The sequence below is a fragment of the Gopherus evgoodei genome, unplaced genomic scaffold (genome assembly GCF_007399415.2).
Source record: "Gopherus evgoodei ecotype Sinaloan lineage unplaced genomic scaffold, rGopEvg1_v1.p scaffold_103_arrow_ctg1, whole genome shotgun sequence".
Classification (NCBI taxonomy): domain Eukaryota; kingdom Metazoa; phylum Chordata; order Testudines; family Testudinidae; genus Gopherus; species Gopherus evgoodei.
This window is the reverse complement of record NW_022059766.1, coordinates 123,830-148,454: the sequence shown is the minus strand read 5'-3', so window position 1 is coordinate 148,454 and position 24,625 is coordinate 123,830. Positions and strand designations below refer to the sequence as shown.

Genomic DNA, 24,625 nt, shown 5'->3' with positions numbered 1-24,625 from the left:
GTGGGGGCCAGGGCTGGATGCGACCCAGGTGCGAGGGGAAGGCGTGGGGTCTGTGGCAGGTGGCGTGCGTGTGGGTGGAGGGCAGGGCAGGGGGGAAGGGGTCCGTAGTGCTGCCAGGGAGTGCATGGTCCCTACCGCAGAACCCGGGCCTCCGCCAGTCGACATAGACGTGCTGCTGGGCGCAGTCGCGGGCGTAGCTGGCGAAGGTGGCGCAGATGGCCTCCTGCCGCCCGGCTCCCGTGCCCCCCTGCTCGCAGGATGCGTACATGCAGGCTTCATAGAATCCGCCCGGGTCCACCTGCCGGGAGAGAGGCCACGTCAGTGAGCGCCGGGGGGGGGGAGGGGGCGCGGCTGCCCCCGGGGGGGTGGGTACTGCCGTCCTCTGACCTCGGAGTGGCATTGGCTGAAGGGGCTGGCCAGCAGCTTCCAGCACACGGCCTCGGCCTCCTGCCTCAGGGCGCTGGCCTCCGCGACGTCGCAGCTGTGTCCCGTCTCCGCCGCGTCCTGGCACGGGAGCTGCTCCCAGGCAAAGCAGAAACCCCGTCAGTGCCAGAGCACCCCAGGCTCCACCATCAGCCCAGCACCCCCCAGAGTTGCATGGGGGGGAGAAGCACCCCTAGCCTCGGCCATCAGCCCAGCGCCCCCCAGAGCTGCATGGGGGGGGAGCATCCCCACTTCACCCCATGCAGCTCCCGGGCGCTTCCCCTTCTGAGCATGCATTGCTCCTGTGAGGGAGAAGCATTGCCACCAGCTGCCGCACACACCCCAGCTTCAGCTGCTCCTGGCAGGGTTAGGAACACGCTGCAGAGAGGCGAAGGGCTCTGGGCACTAGCGAAGCCCTTGGGGGGTGTCACACCTTCCCCCTCCCTCTGAGCCATGGGAGAGGACAGCAGCAGGGGCCCCCCCCAGTACCTCTGGGCTGGCATCCGGGACCCTCCAGGAATTCCCGAAGCTGGCAGCGAGCGTGGCCACATCCCCTCCTACACGCAGGAAGTCATCTGCAAGCACAACAGGTGCTGGGAATGTGGGGAGAGGAACCCGCCCCTGCTGGTGGGTCAGGGATGGGAATGGGGACACCCCCCGCTGCCAGATCTCCCCTCAGTTCTCACACTGTGCTCACCAGCCCAAGCCGGGAACAGCCTCTGGTGTCTGTTCCCTGCTCCGCCCCAGGGGAGACGCATGGGCAGTGGGAGGGCTTGTTCTCGGGGCACTATCACCAAGACACAGGCAGGCCAAGGAGAGAAGAGCCCCAGGGGTGCAAGGACCATCCTGTCCTGTCCCTTGGAGCGAGCTGGGGGCCCCTCACCCAGCAGGGCCGTTGGATGGCAGCTTGGATCCTGCTGCACCATGGCAGGTGTCCCCCCTCCACGGGGATGCAGGGGACGGGAATGTCCCATGCCCTGGCAGGGGATGCTCCGGTGCTCGCTGAGCGCTGTGAGGGAGACACACTCCCAGCAGGGCTGGTGGAGATGGAGACTGTGAGGAAGTGGGAATGTTCTTAATGTTTTCTTTGAATCCTGGGTGGGTGCCTGTGACGCAGCAGGGAGAGGGGAGTGTTGCCCTGGGAAGGTTACAGGGGAGTTTTGCTGGGACTGGCTGCACTGGGGGTGAGCGTCTTTCCTTGAGGCCAGATACCTGAGCACATAACATGAGAACCGGGAGCAGAGCTGGAGCCAGGTGACACCTTTGCCCAAAGGCTGGAGGAGGAGCCGGGGAAGGGGGGCTGAGTGAGAGGCTGGAGGGAGATTCAGTTTGGAGCTGGCTGGGAAAATGGAAGGGAGCCCAGACTGGGCTCTGGCCTCCCAACGGGGCTCTGGCCTTCCTGACCCCCCAAAATGGACCCGGCTGAGGGATCCTATTGTTTGTGCCTGCAAGGTCTGTCTGGGACTGTGTCCTGTCATCTAATAAACCACCTGTGTTACTGGCTGGCTGAGAGTCCCGGGGAATCGCAGGAAGCCGGGGGTGCAGGGCCCTGACTCCCCCACACTCCATGACAGAGCTATCTTGGGTCCTCAGGGCAGGGCGCTGTCGGCAGGGGATCCAGCCCCACGCGGTGAGCAGGGCGGGTTGGGGGCAGGGCGCTGTCGACAGGGTGCCCAGCCCCACGCAGTGAGCAGGGGAGGTTGGGGGCAGGGTGCTGTCGACAGGGGGTCCAACCCCATGCGGTGAGCAGGGCGGGTTGGGGATAGGGTGCTGTCGGCAGGGGGCCCGGCCCCACGCGGTGAGCAGGGCGGGTTGGGGGCAGGGCGCTGTCGGCAGGGGATCCAGCCCCACGCGGTGAGCAGGGCGGGTTGGGGGCAGGGTGCTGTCGACAGGGGGTCCAACCCCATGCGGTGAGCAGGGCGGGTTGGGGATAGGGTGCTGTCGGCAGGGGGCCCGGCCCCACGCGGTGAGCCGGCGGGTTGGGGGCAGGGCGCTGTTGGCAGGGGGCCAGGCCTCATGCGGTGACCAGGGTGGGTTGGGGGCAGGGTGCTGTCAGCAGGGAGCCCAGCCCCATGCGGTGAGCTGGCGGGTTGGGGATAGGGCGCTGTCAGCAGGGGACCCAGCCCCACGCGGTGAGCAGGGCGGGTTGGGGGCAGGGTGCTGTCGGCAGGGGGCCCGGCCCCATGCGGTGAGCAGGGTGGGTTGGGGGCAGGGTGCTGTCGGCAGGGTGCCCAGCCCCACGCGGTGAGCCGGCAGGTTGGGGGCAGGGCGCTGTTGGCAGGGGGCCAGGCCTCATGCGGTGACCAGGGTGGGTTGGGGGCAGGGTGCTGTCGGCAGGGCGCCCAGCCCCATGCGGTGAGCAGGGCGGGTTGGGGATAGGGCGCTGTCAGCAGGGGACCCAGCCCCATGCGGTGACCAGGGTGGGTTGGGGGCAGGATGCTGTCGGCAGAGGGTCCAGCTCCACATGGTGAGCAGGATGTGTGGCCCTAGGACACGTGCTGTCAGCAGGGGGTCTGGCACCCTGTGGTGAGCTGGGTAGGTTGCCACCATAGGGCTGCGCTCACCAGCAGGATCGTCGTTGTAGAGCCCGCAGAGCCCACGTGTGGCACCCCGCAGCTCCCCGCTGACCGTCACATACACCGTGTCGCGCCCGTCAGACTTGACCCGCACGCCCAGGCCGCTCTCCACAAAGACAAAGTCACCGAGCCACCGGATGCTGATCCCTGCAAGGGGAGAGCGGGGGGCAGCTCAGCAGAGCCAGGGGCCCGGCTGCCGGCCAGTGCCCACAGAGACGGGGTGGCTCTGAGCAACGGGCACATGGGCCTCCCTGCCAGGGAGATGGAGCCAGCGGTGGGATCATCTCTAGGAGGGGCTGGGAGTCCCAGGACTGGGCTGCTCAGAGCCCTGGGTGATGGACTGTCGGCCTGCTCCCGCCCAGGCACAGCCTCAGTGCTCTGTGTGCCCCTTAATCCCATCCCATTCCCCCAAACTCACCCCCTCGGGGCCCATACAGCCGGACCCAGGCCCCCTAAGCGCTGTTAGACCCCTCCTCCCACCAGCTCTGCCCGGGCGCTGGGCACGATGGACCCTGGCAGGTGTCAGGGGAGCTGAGAACCAAGCACCTGGGGAGACCCCAATGAGCCCAGGACACGGGGGTATCCAGGGCTCTGCCAGGCAGATGGGCAGATCGGAAGCCCCTGTGTGCCATGTGCTGGCCCCGTGGCTTTCCCCCACAGAGCTCTCTGACCCCCTCACCGTCCTGTAGGAGTGGCTTCCCCTCCGGCACCACAGCCCCATTCACGGAGACTTTTCGGCCCTGAGCCATGACCAGGTCCAGCCCGAAGAGCATGCGCAGCGTCTGTGGGGGAGCCGGGGCAGGGAGTGAGTGAGCTGGCAGCTCAGGGGTGCACGGAGCTAGCTGGGGGTGGTGGAACATGGCCCATGGCTTAACAGCGTGGGGACGAGCCATGGGACCAGCTTTCCCGGGCAGTGGGGAGTCTCCATCCCTCGCTGGCTCCCCAGGAGACTGGCTACTTCCCTGAGAGACGCTCTAGCCCAGTGATTTCCCTACACCCCCCCTGAATTTCTCCAACCCCTTCCCCAGTTTTGTGAACTAGTTACATGCCAAACCTGGTGGGTGAACCTTGCGACTTTTTCCTCACCCACAACTATTTCACATTTGGGGACAATATATACCTTCAAGTCAGCGGCACTGCTATGGGTACCCACATGGCCCCACAGTATGCCAACATCTCTATGGCTGACTTAGAACAACGCTTCCTCAGCTCTTGTCCCCTAACGCCCCTACTCTACTTGTGCTACACTGATGACATCTTCATCATCTGGACCCATGGAAAAGAAGCCCTCGAGGAATTCCACCGTGATTTCAACAATTTCCATCCCACCGTCAACCTCAGCCTAGACCCATCCACACAAGCGGTCCACTTCCTTGACACTACTATGCTAATAAGCAATGGTCACATAAACACCACCCTATATCGGAAACCCACCGACTGCTATACTTACCTACATGCCTCCAGCTTCCATCCAGGACACATCACATGATCATTGTCTACAGCCAAGCTCTAAGATACAACCGCATTTGCGCCAATCCCTCAGACAGGGACAAACACCTACAAGATCTCTATCAAGCATTCTTCAAACTACAGTACCCACTTGCTGAAGTGAAAAAAGAGATTGACAGAGCCAGAAGAGTACCCAGAAGTCATCTACTACAGGACAGGCCCAACAAAGAAAATAACAGAATGCCACTGGCCGTCACCTTCAGCCCCCCAACTAAAACCTCTCCAGCACATCATCAAAGATCTACAACCTATCCTGAAAGATGATCTCTCACTCCCACAGATCTTGGGAGATAGGCCTGTCCTCGCTTATAGACAGTCTCCCAACCTGAAGCAAATACTCACCAGCAACCACACACCACAAAACAAAAACACTAACCCAGGAACCTATCCTTGCAACAAAGCCCGATGCCAGCTCTGTCCACATATCTATTCAAATGACACCATCATAGGACCTAACCACATCAGCCACACCATCAGGGGCTCGTTCACCTGCACATCTACCAAGGTGATATATGCCATCATGTGCCAGTAATGCCCCTCTGCCATGTACATTGGCCAAACCGGACAGTCTCTACGCAAAAGAATAAATGGACATAAATCTGACATCAGGAATCATAACATTAAAAAACCAGTAGGAGAACACATCAACCTCTCTGACCATTCGATAACAGATTTAAAGGTGGCAGTTTTGCAACAGAAAAGCTTCAAAAACAGACTCCAAGGAGAAACTTCTGAACTTGAATTAATATGCAAACTAGATACCATTAATTTGGGCTTGAATAGAGACTGGGAGTGGCTGAGTCATTACACACATAGAAGTTATTTCCCCATGTTAAGTGTCCTTACACCTTCTTGTCAACTGTCCAAAATGGGCCATCTTAATTATCACTGCAAAAGTTTTTTTTTATCCTGCTGACAACAGCTCATCTTAATTAATTAGCCTCTTACAGTTGGTATGGCAACTCCCACCTTTTCATGCTCTGTGTGTGTGTATATATCTCCTCACTCTATGTTCCATTCTATGCATCCGATGAAGTGAGCTGTATCCCATGAAAGCTTATGCTCAACTACATTTGTTAGTCTGTAAGGTGCCACAAGTATGCCTGTTCTTTTTGCAGATACAGACTAACACGACTGCTGCTCTGAAACATGCCAATTTAGTGACTGTTTGGAAATTTGAATTGAAATTGAAACATTAATACACACTTTAAAAGCAGATACAGTGTGTGATAAAATACGTGTATCTGAAAGTATAATAGATTTGAAAAGCATGAACATAGACTAGCTTCCTTATACAGCTGGGTTTTTTTATGACAATGTCAGTGCATTCATTTCGGTGATGTTGGCCAATCTAATAATTTCAAATGATGATTTGTAAGCAAAGTCTCAATGAGCTTTCCCTGACAGCTAATGGTGAGCTGGGGGCTGGGGGAAAGGCTTCAGGACCAGATTGTATTTACATTCACACCTAATCTACCTAGGGATCCAGCAAACAGAGCTGTGTTGCCCAAATGATAGATTTTGGCTGGGGTTGGGTTACAAATCACTTGAATGTGCGTGGGGGAGTTGGGAATGAAATGTTGTTGTTCTTGTTGTATGAGTAAAGGGCAGTAGAACTGTACTTAGCCTGTGCTGATTGAGGACACCAAGAGAGAGAGAGAGAGAGAGAGAGAGAGAGAGAGGGTGGGGATCTGCCCCTCTCCACTGTTTAGAGACAGAGCTGATTAGGCTCCATAGAGAGTCTCTTGTTCTGTTCAGTGACCACTGCAGCTGAAATCACTGACGATCAGGTCTAAGTGCTCAGTCCTGTGGTGGGACAGTGTTCCTGTGGAAGAGACAGCCCAGTCTGCCCTAGCAGCGAGCGAGGTTCCCCCACTGAGAGCTCAGCTGAAATCACTGAGAGCTGGTGGAACCTCAGGAGACCAACTTGCAGAGGTCACAGGGGCAGGTGGCAGCAGAAGGTGACTGCGCAGGGCCATTGGCAACAGAGCGGTGGAGTGAACGGTGGCACAACGAACAGCTCTGGCCAGAGCGAGCAGTGAGCAGCTGGAGGAACAAGGAAGGTCCCTTCTTGCCCTCCACCTGGGAGGTGTACTCATGTGAAAGCACCTCTGATGGCTTAAATAAGGGGCACGTTAAACAAACATTTGTTTGTTGGACTGTATTTTAGTGACTTTGCTCCAGAATGCTAGATTTGTGACTGGGAATGGAAATGTATACAAATATGTGTCCTAGTAGGCCACGATTTTTAAAATGCATTATTTGCCAAGGTTGTTATCTCACATTGTTGCTGTCTTGAGAGGTCATTATGTTGGGGAGTTTCTGTACTAAACATTTTTGTTATTATAATTAATTTTTACATAAGAATGGTCATACTGGGTCAGACCAATGGTCCATATAGCTCAGCATCCTGTCTTCTGACAGTGGTCAATGCCAGGTGCTTCAGAGGGAATGAACAGAACAGGTAACTATCAAGTGATCCATCCCGTTCATAGAATCATGGAATCATAGAATATCAGGGTTGGAAGAGACCTCAGGAAGGTATCTAGTCCAACCCCCTGCTCAAAGCAGGACCAATTCCCAACTAAATCATCCCAGTCAGGGCTTTGTCAAGCCTGACCTTAAAAACCTCTAAGGAAGGAGATTCCACCACCTCCCTAGGGAACCCATTCCAGTGCTTCACCACCCTCCTAGTGAAATAGTGTTTCCTAATATCCAACCTAAACCTCCCCCACTGCAACTTGAGACCATTACTCCTTGTTCTGTCATCTGCCACCACTGAGAACAGTCTAGATCCATCCTCTTTGGAACCCCCTTTCAGGTAGTTGAAAATCCCCCCCTCATTCTTCTCTTCCGCAGACTAAACATTCCCAGTTCTCTCAGCCTCTCCTCATAAGTCATGTGCTCCAGCCCCCTAATCATTTGGCAACAAGGGCACACTGTTGACTCATATCCAGCTTCTCATCCACTGTAACCCCTAGTTCCTTTTCTGCAGAACTGCTGCCTAGCCACTCGGTCCCTATTCTGTAGCAGTGAATGGGATTCTTCCGTCCTAAGTGCAGGACTCTGTTGCCCATTCCCAGCTTCTGGCAAACAGGCTAGGGACACTAGAGCATGGTGTTGCATCCCTCCCCATCCTGGCTAATAGCCACCGATGGACCTATTCTCCAGGAATTTATCTAGTTCTTTTTTTAATCCTGTTATAGTTTTGGTCTTCACAGCATCCCATGGCAAAGAATTCCACGGCTTGACTTTATGTTGTGTGAAGAAGTACTTCCTTTTGTTTGCTTTAAACCTGCTGCCTATTAATTTCATTGGGTGACTGCTAGTTCTTGTGTTATGTGAAGGTGTAAATAACATTTCCTTCTTCACCTTCACACCAGTCAAGGTTTTATAGACCTCTGTCATATCCCCCTTAGTTGTCTCTTTTCTAAGCTGAAAATTCCCAGTCATTTTAATCTCTCCTCCTGTTTCATACCCCTAATCATTTTAGTTGCCCATCTCTGAACCTTTTCCATTTCCAATCTTTCTCTTTTGGGATGGGGTGACCAGATCTGCACACAGTATTCAAGGTGTGCACATACCATGGATTTATACAGAGGTAATATGATATTTTCTGTCTTATTATATCTCTCTTTCTTAAAAAAGCAAAGGTTTCAGAGTAGCAGCCCTGTTAGTCTGTATCCGCAAAAAGAACAGGAGTACTTGCAGCACCTTAGACTAACAAATTTATTTGAGCATAAACTTTTGTGAGCTACAGCCAATGAAGTGAGCTGTAGCCCATGAAAGCTCATGCTCAAATAAATTTGTTAGTCTCTAAGTTGCCACAAGTCCTCCTGTTCTTTTTAAAAAAGCAAACAGAATGTTGGGAATCATTGACTGCTGCTGCACATTGAGTGGATGTTTCCAGAGAAGAATCCACAGTGACTCCCGGGCCTTGGCTACACTGGTGCTTTCCAGTGCTGCAACTTTCTCACTCAGAGGTGTGAAAAAACACCCCCCGGAGCGCAGCAAGTTACAGCGCTGCAAAGCGCCAGTGTAAACAGTGCCCCAGGGCTGGGATCGCGGCTCCCAGCGCTGCAAGCTAATCCCCACGGGAAGGTGGAGTACCTGCAGCGCTGGGAGAGCTCTCTCCCAGCGCTGGCGCCGCGACCACACTCGCACTTCAAAGCACTGCTGCGGGAGCGCTCCCGTGGCAGCGCTGTACAACTGTAAGTGTAGCCAAACCCTCAGATCTTCCTTGAGTGGTAACAGCTAATTCAGACTCCTTCATTTTGTATGTATAGTTGAGATTGTTTTCCAATGTGCATCACTTTGCATTTATCAACAGTGAATTTCATCTGCCATTTTGTTGCCCAGTCACCCAGTTTTGTGAGATCCCTTTGTAACATTTCGCAGTCTGCCTGGGACTTAACTATCTTGAGTAGTTTTGCACCATCTGAAAATTTTGCCAGCTCACTGTTTACCCATTTTTCCAGATCATTTATGAGTATGTTGAATAGTAATGGTCCCAGTACTGGCTACCCCTCAGAGATACTACTATTTATTTCTCTCCATTCTGAAAACTGACCATTTATTCCTACCCTTTGTTTCCTATCTTTTAACCAGTTACTGATCCATGAGAGGACTGCCCTCTTAAAAAAATTATATGTTTTTAGAAACCTAGACCTGTTATATGTTTTGGTGTAACTTGCATTATCCTTATGTTAAATTTGCATTATCCTAACAAAACACTTTACTTTATTCATATCTCTTTTATATAGCCCATCGGTCCTGACACCCCCCTCATGTAAATTCGAACACCCGCCCCCAATTTCAATTCCTGGGGAAACCACTGCTCTAGCCAGACACAAGCCACGGGGCTCGGGCCAGAAAGAACTGGCTGAAATTCACAGCCTGTGGCCTGAGAGGTCTTCTGGCCTGAAGCTCTGTGGAGCGCGGGGGTAGGTGACCTCCATCGGCCCCTCCTCAGCCAGTCTCCCCCCCGGGGTCTCCCTGGTACCCCCCTCCACCCCCAGCCCACTCTCAGTGTGTCTCTCTGGCTCTCTCTTTGTGACGTTGCATCCATATGATTTATGGAAATATCCTTAGGAGGGGAAATATGATGTAACTGGAATATGCTTTGTGCAAAAGGTCTCTTGGAAGACATCATTACAAAGGTTATAACCTAGTGACTATATTCCCCCTATTTGTAGGCATGTCCCACTCTTGTATCTGAAGCCAGGAATATGAAGTATAACTCTGGGGGCCTCTTGTAATTGTGCAAAGTGTGGGCCTTTGATGGTGGTTTAGAATCTTGATGGCTCCCATTGACTAGAACCATTGGCTGTGAATGGCTGTTTACCTGCAAGCCTTCCTGAGTACCTGTGAGCCAGCCCAGGAAGAATGGAGGCTGGGGCGTCTCACAGGCCATGTGACCATGTCACATGATGCTGGAATCCAAAAGGGGGTGGGGACCCCGAGAGACAAAAGATTCCTGCCTTGGGCCAAAGCTATAAAAGGGGGTGGAACAGGACAAAGGGGGCTGCAGTCATGAGAAATCCCCTAGCTACCACCTGAGCGGGAACTGACAAGGGCTGTACCAGGGAAAGGATTGGGCCCAGATGAGGAAGGAGTCTAGTCTGTGAAAGAAGCTTATTGGAACATCGCTGAGGATCAGATTTACCTGTATTCAGCTTCTTAATGTATTAGGCTTAGACTTGCAAGTTTATTTTGCTTTTGTGACTTACTTTGTTCTGTCTGTTCTTACTTGAGACCACTTAAATCCTACTTTTTAGACGTAATACAATCACTTTTGTTTATTAATGAACCCAGAGTAAGTGATTAATCCCTGGGGGAGCAAACAGCTGTGCGTATCTCTCTATCAGTGTTATAGAGGGTGAACAATCTATGAGTTTACCCTGTATACGCTTTATACAGAGTAAAGCGGATTTATTTGGGGTTTAGATCCCATTGGGAGCTGAGTGTCTGGGTGCTGGAGAGGTGACCTGCTGAGCTGTTTTCAGCTAAGCCTGCAGTTTTGGGGGCATGGCCTAGACCCTGAGTCTGTGTTGCACCAGGCTGGCGTGTCTGGCTCAACAAGGCAGGGTTCTGGAGTCCCAAGCTGGCAAGGAAAACGGGCTCAGAGGTAACTTCAGCACATCAGGTGACAGTCCCAAGGGGGTCTCTGTGACTGAACCCATCACACTCTCCCTTGCTCTTTTCTCACTCCCTCTCCCTTTCTTCCTATCTCGCCCCCCACCCCCCACCCGAGGCCCTGGATGGTCCTGGAGGACCCCGGCGAGACCCCGTACCCGGTGGCAGTGTGGTGGTGCGCAGGTCCCGCTGCCTGAGATGTCCACGGCCCAGGTGCCGTCGGAGGCAGCGGCTAGGCTGTAGGTGCAGTCCCCATGGAAGTGGAAATGTTTCCCATCAAAGCTGCGGTAGTGGAAGCCGGCCCAGGTGACGCAGGTGGTGAAGAGGCGGTGGCGAGGCCTGGGCAGGCCCAGCAGGGCCCTGGGAGGCAAGGGCCGGAGGAGGAAGGGGGCCGGAAGGTCCCCTGCGGAAGAACGGGGGACCAATCAGCCAGCGGGCACGTCACGGTCTGGTGACACCTACAGAACTCCAGAACCAGGACCCCCTACTGTGAGCTGCCGTAGAGGCGAGGTAGACAGCATGGCCTGGGGGGCACCCAATAACTGGCCTCTGAGAGACCTGGCGTGAGGGGCTCCGACTTGACCCCCTGGGAGGGTCAGTCAGAGCTCAGCTGCCCAAGGGCAGGCGATAGAGCATGCCAGGGCCACCCTGGGGTCTCTCCTGAGGGTCACTGCTGCCCAGGGGTGTGAGGGTCTTGCTCCTTAGCACCCCTGTGGCTGTCCCAGAGAGCACAATGCAGGGAGCAAGGCATGCTGGGAGCTGCCACCTCCCGGGGGCTGCGGCTCCATGGTGCTGGGGAGTGAGACTGGCTGGGTCACGGGGGGCTGCAGCAGGGCCTGGCTATGGGAGGAGCACGCAGGGCAGTGCCCCTTGCCCCCGGAGCCGGGACTCACCTGGCAGGGGCAGGGTGGAGCAGCTGAGGCAGAGCTCGGAGGAGGTGTTCTTCCAGCTGCGGCCCCAGGGGCGCCCGCAGCACTCGGCCATGCTCAGCAGGGACAGGTTCCAGGTGCCCAGGCCAGCCTGGCACTGCCACGTGGAGAAGCAGAGCCCTAGGAAGCCCTCACCTGGGGGAGAGCGACAGACACCGGTCAGGGGAGAACGAGGCCCCACCTCCAAACTTGACCCCCACCTGTTTCAGCCTGACGCCCTGTGCCCAGTTCCCCTCCCCACCCCTGAACTCAGCCCCCACCTGCTCCAGCCCAACGCCCTATGCCCAGCTCCCCTCCCCTCGAACCCGGCCCCCACCTGCTCCAGCCCAGTTCCCTGTGCCCGGCTCCCCTCTCTCCGAACCCGGCCCCCACCTGCTCCAGCCCAACGCCCTATGCCCAGCTCCCCTCCCCCTGAACCCGGCCCCCACGTGCTCCAGCCCAGTTCCCTGTGCCCGGCTCCCCTCCCTCCGAACCCGGCCCCCACCTGCTCCAGCCCAACGCCCTGTGCCCAGCTCCCCTCCCCCTGAACCCGGCCCCCATGTGCTCCAGCCCAACGCCCTGTGCCCGGCTCCTCTCCCCATGAACCCAGCCCCCACCTGCTCCAGCCCAGTTCCCTGTGCCCAGCTCCCCTTCCTCCGAACCCGGCCCCCACCTGCTCCAGCCCAACGCCCTGTGCCCGGCTCCACTCCCCCCGAACCCGGCCCCCACGTGCTCCAGCCCAACGCCCTGTGCCCAGCTCCTCTCCCCCCGAACCCAGCCCCCACCTGCTCCAGCCCAATGCCCTGTGCCCAGCTCCCCTCCCCCCAAACCCGGCCCCCACCTGCTCCAGCCCAACGCCCTGTGCCCGGCTCCTCTCCCCCCGAACCCGGCCCCCACCTGCTCCAGCCCAATGCCCTGTGCCCAGTTCCTCTCCCCCCGAACCCGGCCCCCAGCTGCTCCAGCCCAGTTCCCTGTGCCCGGCTCTCCTCCCTCCGAACCCGGCCCCTACCTGCTCCAGCCCAACGCCCTGTGCCCGGCTCCCCTCCCCCTGAACCCAGCCCCCACGTGCTCCAGCCCAACGCTCTGTGCCCAGCTCCCCTCCCCCCGAACCCGGTCCCCACCTGCTCCAGCCCAACGCTCTGTGCCCGGTTCCCCTCCCCCTGAACCTGGCCCCCACGTGCTCCAGCCCAACGTCCTGTGCCCAGCTCCCCTCCCCCCGAACCCGGCCCCCACCTGCTCCAGCCCAACGCCTTGTGCCCGGCTCCCCTCCCCCAGAACCCCGCCCCCACCTGCTCCAGCCAACGCCTGACTCCCCTCCCCCCTGAAACCCGGCCCCCACCTGCTCCAGCCCAACGCCCTGTGCCCAGTTCCTCTCCCCCCGAACCCGGCCCCCCACCTGCTCCAGCCCAACGCCCTGTGCCCGCTCCCCTCCCTCCGAACCCGGCCCCCACCTGCTCCAGCCCAACGCCCAGTGCCCGGCTCCTCTCCCCCGAACCCGGCCCCCACCTGCTCCAGCCCAACGCCCTGTGCCCGGCTCCCCTCCCCCCGAACCCGGCCCCCACGTGCTCCAGCCCAACGCCCTGTGCCCAGCTCCTCTCCCCCCGAACCCAGCCCCCACCTGCTCCAGCCCAACGCCCTGTGCCCAGCTCCCCTCCCCCCAAACCCGGCCCCCACCTGCTCCAGCCCAACGCCCTGTGCCCGGCTCCTCTCCCCCCGAACCCGGCCCCCACCTGCTCCAGCCCAATGCCCTGTGCCCAGTTCCTCTCCCCCCGAACCCGGCCCCCACCTGCTCCAGCCCAGTTCCCTGTGCCCGGCTCTCCTCCCTCCGAACCCGGCCCCCACCTGCTCCAGCCCAACGCCCTGTGCCCGGCTCCCCTCCCCCTGAACCCGGCCCCCACGTGCTCCAGCCCAACGCTCTGTGCCCAGCTCCCCTCCCCCCGAACCCGGTCCCCACCTGCTCCAGCCCAACGCTCTGTGCCCGGTTCCCCTCCCCCTGAACCTGGCCCCCACGTGCTCCAGCCCAACGTCCTGTGCCCAGCTCCCCTCCCCCCGAACCCGGCCCCCACCTGCTCCAGCCCAACGCCTTGTGCCCGGCTCCCCTCCCCCAGAACCCGGCCCCCACCTGCTCCAGCCCAACGCCTGACTCCCCTCCCCCCTGAACCCGGCCCCCACCTGCTCCAGCCCAACGCCCTGTGCCCAGTTCCTCTCCCCCCGAACCCGGCCCCCACCTGCTCCAGCCCAATGCCTGTGCCCGCTCCCCTCCCTCCGAACCCGGCCCCCACCTGCTCCAGCCCAACGCCCTGTGCCCGGCTCCTCTCCCCCCGAACCCGGCCCCCACCTGCTCCAGCCCAACGCCCTGTGCCCGGCTCCTCTCCCCCCGAACCCGGCCCCCACGTGCTCCAGCCCAACGCCCTGTGCCCAGCTCCCCTCCCCCTGAACCCGGCCCCCACCTGCTCCAGCCCAGTGCCCTGTGCCCGGCTCCCCTCCCTCCGAACCCGGCCCCCACCTGCTCCAGCCCAATGCCCTGTGCCCGCTCCCCTCCCTCCGAACCCGGCCCCCACCTGCTCCAGCCCAACGCCCTGTGCCCGGCTCCTCTCCCCCCGAACCCAGCCCCCACCTGCTCCAGCCCAACGCCCTGTGCCCGGTTCCCCTCCCCCTGAACCTGGCCCCCACGTGCTCCAGCCCAACGTCCTGTGCCCAGCTCCCCTCCCCCCGAACCCGGCCCCCACCTGCTCCAGCCCAACGCCTTGTGCCCGGCTCCCCTCCCCCAGAACCCGGCCCCCACCTGCTCCAGCCCAACGCCTGACTCCCCTCCCCCCTGAACCCGGCCCCCACCTGCTCCAGCCCAACGCCCTGTGCCCAGTTCCTCTCCCCCCGAACCCGGCCCCCACCTGCTCCAGCCCAACGCCCTGTGCCCGCTCCCCTCCCTCCGAACCCGGCCCCCACCTGCTCCAGCCCAACGCCCTGTGCCCGGCTCCTCTCCCCCCGAACCCAGCCCCCACCTGCTCCAGCCCAACGCCCTGTGCCCGGCTCCTCTCCCCCCGAACCCGGCCCCCACGTGCTCCAGCCCAACGCCCTGTGCCCAGCTCCTCTCCCCCCGAACCCAGCCCCCACCTGCTCCAGCCCAATGCCCTGTGCCCAGCTCCCCTCCCCCCAAACCCGGCCCCCACCTGCTCCAGCCCAACGCCCTGTGCCCGGCTCCTCTCCCCCCGAACCCGGCCCCCACCTGCTCCAGCCCAATGCCCTGTGCCCAGTTCCTCTCCCCCCGAACCCGGCCCCCACCTGCTCCAGCCCAGTTCCCTTTGCCCGGCTCTCCTCCCTCCGAACCCGGCCCCCACCTGCTCCAGCCCAACGCCCTGTGCCCGGCTCCCCTCCCCCTGAACCCGGCCCCCACGTGCTCCAGCCCAACGCTCTGTGCCCAGCTCCCCTCCCCCCGAACCCGGTCCCCACCTGCTCCAGCCCAACGCTCTGTGCCCGGTTCCCCTCCCCCTGAACCTGGCCCCCACGTGCTCCAGCCCAACGTCCTGTGCCCAGCTCCCCTCCCCCGAACCCGGCCCCCACCTGCTCCAGCCCAACGCCTTGTGCCCGGCTCCCCTCCCCCAGAACCCGGCCCCCACCTGCTCCAGCCCAACGCCTGACTCCCCTCCCCCCTGAACCCGGCCCCCACCTGCTCCAGCCCAACGCCCTGTGCCCAGTTCCTCTCCCCCCGAACCCGGCCCCCACCTGCTCCAGCCCAATGCCCTGTGCCCGCTCCCCTCCCTCCGAACCCGGCCCCCACCTGCTCCAGCCCAACGCCCTGTGCCCGGCTCCTCTCCCCCCGAACCCAGCCCCCACCTGCTCCAGCCCAACGCCCTGTGCCCGGCTCCTCTCCCCCCGAACCCGGCCCCCACGTGCTCCAGCCCAACGCCCTGTGCCCAGCTCCCCTCCCCCTGAACCCGGCCCCCACCTGCTCCAGCCCAGTGCCCTGTGCCCGGCTCCCCTCCCTCCGAACCCGGCCCCCACCTGCTCCAGCCCAACGCCCTGTGCCCAGCTCCCCTCCCCCTGAACCCGGCCCCCACGTGCTCCAGCTCGACGCCCTGTGCCCAGCTCCCCTCCCCCTGAACCCGGCCCCCACCTGCTCCAGCCCAACGCCCTGTGCCCGGCTCCTCTCCCCCTGAACCCAGCCCCCACCTGCTCCAGCCCGACGCCCTGTGCCCAGCTCCCCTCCCCCTGAACCCGGCCCCCACCTGCTCCAGCCCGACGCCCTGTGCCCAGCTCCCCTCCCCCTGAACCTGGCCCCCACCTGCTCCAGCCCAACGCCCTGTGCCCGGCTCCTCTCCCCCTGAACCCGGCCCCCACCTGCTCCAGCCCGACGCCCTGTGCCCGGCTCTGGCAGGTTCCTCACCCTGGGTGCAGTGGGGCCCGCTCCAGCCCTGGCAGCAGGCTCGCACTGTGCGGTTCCACACCACTGGCCTTGTGTCTGGGGGCCTAGTGGGCAGGGGAGAGACACGGTCAGAGAGGGGTGGTGGGCACAGCCATGGGGGGCACAGAGAGGGGCGGGTGCAGAGAGAGGACAGGGGGCACAGAGGGGACGGGGGCAGAGATGGGACGGGGGTTCAGAGAGGACAGGGGGCACAGAGGGGGCGGGGTCACACAGAAGGCAGGGGGGTACAGAGAGGGGAGGGGGTAAAGAGGGGGGACGGGGGTTCAGAGAGGACAGGGGCACAGAGAGGACAGGGGGCACAGAGAGGGGACAGGGGCACAGAGGGGGTGGTGTCACACAGAGGGGATGGGGTACAGAGAGGACAGGGGGCACAGAGAGGACAGGGGGCACAGAGAGGGGACAGGGGCACAGAGGGGGTGGTGTCACACAGAGGGGATGGGGCACAGAGAGGACAGGGGGCACAGAGAGGGGACAGGGGCACAGAGGGGGTGGTGTCACACAGAGGGGACAGGGGTACAGAAAGGGGACGGGGTACAGAGAGGACAGGGGGCACAGAGGGGATGGGGCACAGAGAGGGGACGGGGGTCACAGAGGGGACGGGGGCAGAGATGGGACGGGGGTTCAGAGAGGACAGGGGGCACAGAGGGGGCGGGGTCACAGAGAAGGCAGGGGGGTACAGAGAGGGGAGGGGGTAAAGAGGGGGGACGGGGGTTCAGAGAGGACAGGGGCACAGAGAGGACAGGGGGCACAGAGAGGGGACAGGGGCACAGAGGGGGTGGTGTCACACAGAGGGGATGGGGTACAGAGAGGACAGGGGGCACAGAGAGGACAGGGGGCACAGAGGGGATGGGGCACAGAGAGGGGACGGGGGTCACAGAGAGGGGATGGGGGCACAGAGAGGGGATAAGGGTACAGAGGGGACAGGGGGCACAGAGGGGGTGAGGTCACACAGAGGGGATGGGGCACACAGAGAACAGGGGGCACAGAGAGGGGATGGGGGCACAGAGAGGACAGGGGGCACAGAGGGGGTGGGGTCACACAGAGGGGACGGGGTACAGAGAGGCACAGAGGGGACGGGGACACAGATAGGGGACAGGGGTACAGAGAGGACAGGGGTCACAGAGGGGATGGGGTCACACAGAGGGGACGGGGGTACAGAGAGGCACAGAGGGGACGGGGACACAGATAGGGGACAGGGGTACAGAGAGGACAGGGGTCACAGAGGGGATGGGGTCACACAGAGGGGACGGGGGTACAGAGAGGCACAGAGGGGACGGGGATACAGATAGGGGACAGGGGTACAGAGAGGACAGGGGGCACAGAGGGGGCAGGTCACAGAGAGGGGACGGGGGCACAGAGGGGGTGGGGTCACACAGAGGGGACGGGGGTACAGAGGGGACGAGGGGCACAGAGAGGACGGGGTACAGAGAGGGGACAGGGGCACGGAGAGGGGACGGGGGAACAGAGGGGTGGGGTCACACAGAGGGGACGGGGGTACAGAGAGAGGACAGGGGTACAGAGAGGACAGGGGTCACAGAGGGGGCAGGTCACAGAGAGGGGACGGGGGCACAGAGGGGGTGGGGTCACACAGAGGGGACGGGGGTACAGAGGGGACGGGGTACAGAGAGGGGACAGGGGCACGGAGAGGGGATGGGGGAACAGAGGGGTGGGGTCACACAGAGGGGACGGGGGTACAGAGAGAGGACAGGGGTACAGAGAGGACAGGGGGCACAGAGCGGGTGCGGTCACACAGAGGGGACAGGGGTACAGAGAGGGGACGGGGGTCACAGAGAGGGGATGGGGGCACAGAGAGGGGATAAGGGTACAGAGGGGACAGGGGGCACAGAGGGGGTGAGGTCACACAGAGGGGATGGGGCACACAGAGAACAGGGGGCACAGAGAGGGGATGGGGGCACAGAGAGGACAGGGGGCACAGAGGGGGTGGGGTCACACAGAGGGGACGGGGTACAGAGAGGCACAGAGGGGACGGGGACACAGATAGGGGACAGGGGTACAGAGAGGACAGGGGTCACAGAGGGGATGGGGTCACACAGAGGGGACGGGGGTACAGAGAGGCACAGAGGGGACGGGGATACAGATAGGGGACAGGGGTACAGAGAGGACAGGGGGCACAGAGGGGGAAGGTCACAGAGAGGGGACGGGGCACAGAGGGGGTGGGGTCACACAGAGGGGACGGGGGTACAGAGGGGACGAGGGGCACAGAGAGGACGGGGTACAGAGAGGGGACAGGGGCACGGAGAGGGGACGGAGGAACAGAGGGGTGGGGTCACACAGAGGGGACGGGGGTACAGAGAGAGGACAGGGGTACAGAGAGGACAGGGGTCACAGAGCAGGTGGGGTCACACAGAGGGGACGGGGGTACAGAGAGGGGACAGGGGTACAGAGAGGACAGGGGGCACAGAGGGGGCAGGTCACAGAGAGGGGACGGGGGCACAGAGGGGGTGGGGTCACACAGAGGGGACGGGGGTACAGAGGGGACGAGGGGCACAGAGAGGACGGGGTACAGAGAGGGGACAGGGGCACGGAGAGGGGATGGGGGAACAGAGGGGTGGGGTCACACAGAGGGGACGGGGGTACAGAGAGGGGACAGGGGTACAGAGAGGACAGGGGGCACAGAGGGGGCAGGTCACAGAGAGGGGACGGGGGCACAGAGGGGGTGGGGTCACACAGAGGGGACGGGGGTACAGAGGGGACGAGGGGCACAGAGAGGACGGGGTACAGAGAGGGGACAGGGGCACGGAGAGGGGACGGAGGAACAGAGGGGTGGGGTCACACAGAGGGGACGGGGGTACAGAGAGAGGACAGGGGTACAGAGAGGACAGGGGGCACAGAGCGGGTGGGGTCACACAGAGGGGACAGGGGTACAGAGAGGGGACAGGGGCACAGAGAGGGGAGGTGCTGAGGGAGTCACTCCTGGGCTGAATCTTCCTTGGTTCCTTATTGGCCTCCCCGATCCCACCTCCCCCCAGCATCCCCTGCTCTGCCCCGCTGGCGGCTCCTGCTTGGCCGGGTGCCCCCCTGCTCTCCCTGCCCACTCACTTGTAGATGTAGCACAGGGAGGCGGCAGGCCCAGCCTGGGCATAGAAGCGGGCAATGGCCTGGTCCCCACCGTAGGCCTGGCGCATCCTGTGCTGGTCGATGCGCCAGCCGGCCAGGTTGTAGTGGTGCACGTCCACGCAGGGCACCGCCTGCTCGCGCCGGGGGCTCACCACCTCCTCCTCCATCACCTGCTCCGTCCTCTCACACCAGCGCCTGCAATGGCACCGGCATCCAAACGAGGAACGGGCCCGGCCCCCACACAGCGCCCTGGACCCCCAAACTGGAGCCCTGGACCCTGAAGCCACAACCCTGGTCCCTCAAACCACAACCCTGAACCCCCAAACCATAGCCCTGGACCCAACTCCCCCAAATCAGAGCCCTGGACCCCCAAACTACAACCCTGGTACCTCAAACCAGAGCCCTGGACCCCGCTCCCCCAAAGCAGAGCCCTGAACCCCCAAAGCAGAGCCCTGGACCCAGCTCCCCCAAACCGGAGCCCTGGACCCCCAAACCACAACTCTGGTACCTCAAACCAGAGCCCTGGACCCCCAAGCCACAACCCTGGTCCCCCTAACCACAACCCTGAACCCCCAAACCATAGCCCTGGACCCAGATCCCCCAAATCAGAGCCCTGGACCCTGAAACCACAACCCTGGTCCCCCAAACCACAACCCTGAACCCCAAACCAAAGCCCTGGACTCAGCTCCCCCAGACCAGAGCCCGGGACCCAGCCTTTCCCACCCCTCCCCTCAGGTTGCAACCCCAGCCCTTAGCTGGCCAAGCCTGACCAGGAGTCCCAGCGCCAAACCCACAGCACTCGGATCCGGAACCCCTTGTGCAGCCCAGGCCTGTGCTGAGCCTGGCTCCCCCGTCCCAGCTCCGACGTGGGATTCAGGGAGCCTGGCTCCCCATCCCAGCTCCGACGTGGGGTTCAGGGAGCCTCGCTCCCCATCCCAGCTCTGACGTGGGGTTCAGGGAGCCTTGCTCCCCCATCCCAGCTCCGACACAGGGTTCAGGGAGCCTGGCTCCCCATCCCAGCTCCGAGGTGGGGTTCAGGGAGCCTGGCTCCCCCATCCCAGCCATGACGTGGGCAGGGAGCCTGGTTCCCCCGTCCCAGCTCCGACATGAGATTCAGGGAGCCTGGCTCCCCTATCCCAGCCCTGACGTGGGGTTCAGGGAGCCTGGCTCCCCCTCCCAGCTCCGACGTGGGGTTCAGGGAGCCTGGCTCCCCCATCCCAGCTCTGACGTGGGGTTCAGGGAGCCTGGCTCCCCGTCTCAGCTCCGACGTGGGGTTCAGAGAGCCTGGCTCCCCATCCCAGCTCTGACGTGGGGTTCAGGGGGCCTGTCTCCCTGTCCCAGCTCCGATGTGGGGTTCAGGGAGCCTGGTTCCCCCGTCCCAGCTCTGCCATGGGGTTCAGGGAGCCTGGTTCCCCCGTCCCAGCTCTGACGTGGGGTTCAAGGAGCCTGACTCCCCCATCCCAGCTGCGCCGGGATCTGGCTTCCCAGCCTCCCCCCCACATTGGAGTCACAAGGGGAGGGGCTGCCATGGGGTTACCAGACTGCCCAGCCAGCAGCGGAGGGTGAAGCCACGTGGAGGGGCTGTGAGGCATTGGGACTGGCTGGAGTCAGGGGGTGAGGAGCCCAGCTGAGCAGGGGGAAGGGGCCCCCTAAACTAACCCTCACCCTGCCCCCAGCACTGCCTCACCCCTCTATCCTGAGGGATGCGGGTGGACTCAGGCTTTTCCCACCCCCCCATGGACCCCAGCGCAGCTGGGACCTGCAGGGACCGGCCCCGGGGATCACAGGCAGGCAGAGGCCTGCAGCTGCACAGCCGCCTGGGGGGTCATATCCCCATGCACTGGGGCTCAGCTCTGCTCCCTTGCAGGGCCTGGCAGGTGGGGGGTGTAACAGCTCCGGTGGGAGCCTGGGGCCGGCTGCTCATGGAAGAACCCAAAGCAGGTAACACATCCTTACCCCTCAGCCAGCACCGCCGGCACCCAGAGTGAGAGCCAGACCAGCATCCCCGTCAGCTCCCCGGCGGGAGGGCAGAGAGCCCGGCCCCGTGCTGCGCCCGGCATGGCCTGCAGCCAATCTCACCGTCGCCACGTGCAGCCTGCGGAGACAGAAAGGCTCACCGGGAGCGGGGGCAGCACAGACCCCCCCAACTTTGCTAAGCAGCTCGGGCCAGAGCCAGGCCAACGTTCACAGCAAACCGTCCAGCAGGGACTCACCGAGCCTGGGCACTACGGGGAACGGCCCAGGGTTCTCCTGGAGCGGAGACCCCTCGAGACACGGCTGGGAGCAGCCCAGGGCTCTCCCAGAGCTCAGACCCCACCGAGCCAGGGCTGGGAGCGGCCAGGGCTTTCCTGAAGCGGAGACTCCCCGAGCCGAGCCGGGGCTGGGAGCAGCACAGGGCTCTCCCAGAGCTCAGACCCCACCGAGCCAGGGCTGGGAGCGGCCAGGGCTTTCCTGAAGCGGAGACTCCCCGAGCCGAGCCGGGGCTGGGAGCAGCACAGGGCTCTCCCGAAGCAGACCCCGCTGAGCCAAACACAGACAGCCCTGCTCGGTAACACCGGGTGCGGGGAACCCTACGGACCCCTGCGGTTCCACTGGTGCTGGCGAGGGTCCCCCGGGGGACGTCTTCGCACCAGCTGGGAGGTGCCAACCCCAGGGCTCAGAGGCGCTAGCTGTGCTGGAGCGTGTGCTAAGAACAGCAGTGTGGAGTGGTGGCACGGTGACGGGTCAGGCCAGCCGCCCCGCCTGACCCCGGGGGACATACTTGGCGGCTAGCCCACGCTGCTGCCCCTACTGCTGCTGCTTTCTGTGCGCCCGCTAGAGCAGAGCCAGCGTGGGAGTCTGCCCAAGCTGGAATCACACACCCCCAGCAGTGTGTGCAGCGTGCTCACGTGTGTAACAGCTAGCAAACGGCACCTTGATCCCGCACCTCGCTGCCCATCTCAGAGCCGCCCCCTCCACCCGGGCCCCAGGGTGTGACGGGGTCAGCCCCCCTCTACTGCGGGAGGCCCAGACTGGCTCCCACCCAGCAGTGGAGACTATTCCACTCCCTAGCGGGGCTGAAGACTGGGACTTTCCCTGCCAGCACACCGTGGGCTATGGAAACATTGGCCTTCCTGGAGACACCAGATAGCGTTAACCTTTGGAACCCACTGCCACAAGATTGTACTGAGGCCAAGAGCTTCAGTGGGTTCAAAGAAGGATTTGGCTAAATGCTCATGTGAATAACGTTCACAGCTACGTTAGATAGCATAACGATTTAGAAAGGCTAGAAACCCTCCTGCCAACCCCTAACTGCTATGGGGAGGCAGCAGCGTCTCCTAGGGGCAGGCTACTCCAGAACTGTTCGCCACATCCCTGCTCGGCCCCACGCTCACCCCGGGGTAGGAAGTACGCTGGATGCCCACAGCCACGCCGGGCTGGATGGGAGTGGGGAACTCACACACCTCTCTTCAGAGGCTTTGGGGTGGGAGCCAGGCAGGAATCACCCCAGGATTTTCCACCCCTACCTGCTCTGAGCCCCCAGGACCCTTGCGCACCCAGAACTCCCTTACCTGAGTCTTGTGGAGTCCCAAAGCCCCAGTGTGCTCGCCTGGGTCTGCCTCCCCCGCAGCCGCTCCCTGCGCCTAGGGCCACATCCCTGGGTGGCTCTTCCCCTCTGGAGTGGGGTGGGCAGCAGCCCAGGGGAGGGCTTTATATCCTGTCCGCTGAGCCGGATTCAGCCATCGGAGAAGCCTGGATTGGAGAATTCCCCGGGAAACACAGCTGCTGCAGTGGGGATTCGCTCTGCTCACTCAGACGGAAACCCTCCACCCCCACCCTCCCCTTGGGCCACAGGGGGCCGGGGTCTTTCCAGCCCACACTTCACAGGGGACACGTGGGGGGATGAGCTAAGGCCTGGCCAGCGGGTACGGAGCCCTGTGCCCTGCGTGTCTCTGGGCAGGGGACATCTGCGGAGCTTGGGGACGGCTGGGAGCTACCTGAAGGGTGTGACCCCCGAGGGAGGAGGGAACAATCTGGGGGAGCTCCAGGGGGAACAGAGACGAGGAATGGGATGGCCTGAGCCCCAAAGTGATCCCCGCCGCCCAACTGTCTCCAGGGTGGGGTGGGGGCCCCGTGCGTGACAGTCACTGGGCACGGCCCCAGGGCAGGTGCAGGGACCAGCCATGCCCTGGGCTCGGCAGAGGAGCCAGCTGGACCTAGGCGGTTCTCCCTGCTCGCGCCCTGCAGCCTCCTTGGGCCTCAGCTGTAACCTGCCATGGCCACAGGTCCTGGGCTATGTGGGCCCCAGAGACTACGAGTCCCAACATGTAAAGCTGCACCTCATGAGCTTCGGAGTGAGGGGCCGTGGGGGACAGCCAGCATAATAACACCTCGTTGCAATTAGCATGTGTGGTGCAGGGGACACGTGCGCAGCCCCCTTTGCAAACAGGGAGCTCCCCAGCCCCCAGGGAAGTACAGGGGTCCTACTTCCCATGTAGGGAAATCAAGGCACAGGAGGGCAGAGACTCCCCCAAGATCACACAGTGATCAGCTACCTACCAATAGGAGACCCTGACACCTATTCTAACCTCCAGCTCCCACTCCCTTCCTGGAACCATGGATAGGACCCAGGATTCCTGACACCCAGGCCCCTATTCCAACCACCAGAGCCCACTCCCCTCCCAACACCACAGAGAGAACCCAGGTGTCCTGACACCCAGGCCCCTATTCCAACCACCAGAGCCCACTCCCCTCCCAACACCACAGAGAGAACCCAGGTGTCCTGACACCCAGGCCCCTATTCCAACCACCAGAGCCCACTCCCCTCCCAACACCACAGAGAGAACCCAGGTGTCCTGACACCCAGCCCAGCCCCTTGCTATAACTACCAGGCCAAGCTGCTCCCCAGGGAAGGACCCGCCCGGGGGCGTTGAGGAGGCAGGCAGGCCCCTGAACGCAGAGCTCTGTGCCACCTTCCCCGTGGTGGGCAGGGTGGGGGAGTGGCCGGTGCCAGCGTGGGGGCTCTCCAGGATGTTGCCTGCCCAGAACAGGGGCTCACATGTGTAACTAGGATGTGGCCTGGGGATTTCCCAGCTGCTGGGCTGGAATCTTGGCCCCTGCTGGCTTCCCCTTCAGCTGCCTGTCCCAGACCCGGATCTGCCTTATCCTCACGTCCTGGGCTCTGGCTCATCCCCACAAAGAATGTCCGAGGCCGGGCCCCCCACTCAGGGAAGGGAGGGGAGGGGGCAGACTTCTGGCACCGGGGGAAGGGTAAGGACAAAATCAGAGCACCGTGAGTCCCCCCAACCAGACCTTGCTCACCACGCCCCCCCAGGCAAGATCTGAGTCACACGGGGCTCGCCCCAGAGGGGACGGCTCCCCAGAAACACACTGCTCTGGTGAGATCGCTCAGCGCCAGCCACCAGCCGCGGACTAGTCCGTAGCTGGGCTCCCATTCACAGATCTGCTGCACCCCTCTATCCCAGACTCCCCCAGGAGCTCCACTAGGGGCTGGTTAGCCCAGATTTGCCCCCACCTGCCTCTGCAGCGGCTGGTCCTGGCCACAGCTGGAGACGGGATATTGAGCTGGGTGG

General features: G+C 62.0%; 1 protein-coding gene across 1 annotated transcript in view; it reads right to left on the bottom strand.

Annotated features, from left to right (window-relative positions):
* The window catches only part of LOC115639679 (SCO-spondin-like), a 42,696-nt gene extending 18,071 nt beyond the window's left edge, over positions 1 to 24,625 (bottom strand). The window contains exons 1-12 of the mRNA XM_030542621.1: positions 24,568 to 24,625; positions 22,604 to 22,784; positions 21,009 to 21,147; positions 19,035 to 19,247; positions 15,936 to 16,018; positions 11,537 to 11,707; positions 10,802 to 11,046; positions 3,679 to 3,781; positions 2,988 to 3,146; positions 913 to 998; positions 388 to 516; positions 136 to 298 (exon numbers count right to left, since the gene is read on the bottom strand). Of these exons, the coding sequence (XP_030398481.1) occupies positions 136 to 298; positions 388 to 516; positions 913 to 998; positions 2,988 to 3,146; positions 3,679 to 3,781; positions 10,802 to 11,046; positions 11,537 to 11,707; positions 15,936 to 16,018; positions 19,035 to 19,247; positions 21,009 to 21,112 (1,456 nt within the window). The 5' untranslated portion in view covers positions 21,113 to 21,147; positions 22,604 to 22,784; positions 24,568 to 24,625. The remainder of the gene's footprint in view (positions 1 to 135; positions 299 to 387; positions 517 to 912; positions 999 to 2,987; positions 3,147 to 3,678; positions 3,782 to 10,801; positions 11,047 to 11,536; positions 11,708 to 15,935; positions 16,019 to 19,034; positions 19,248 to 21,008; positions 21,148 to 22,603; positions 22,785 to 24,567) is intronic.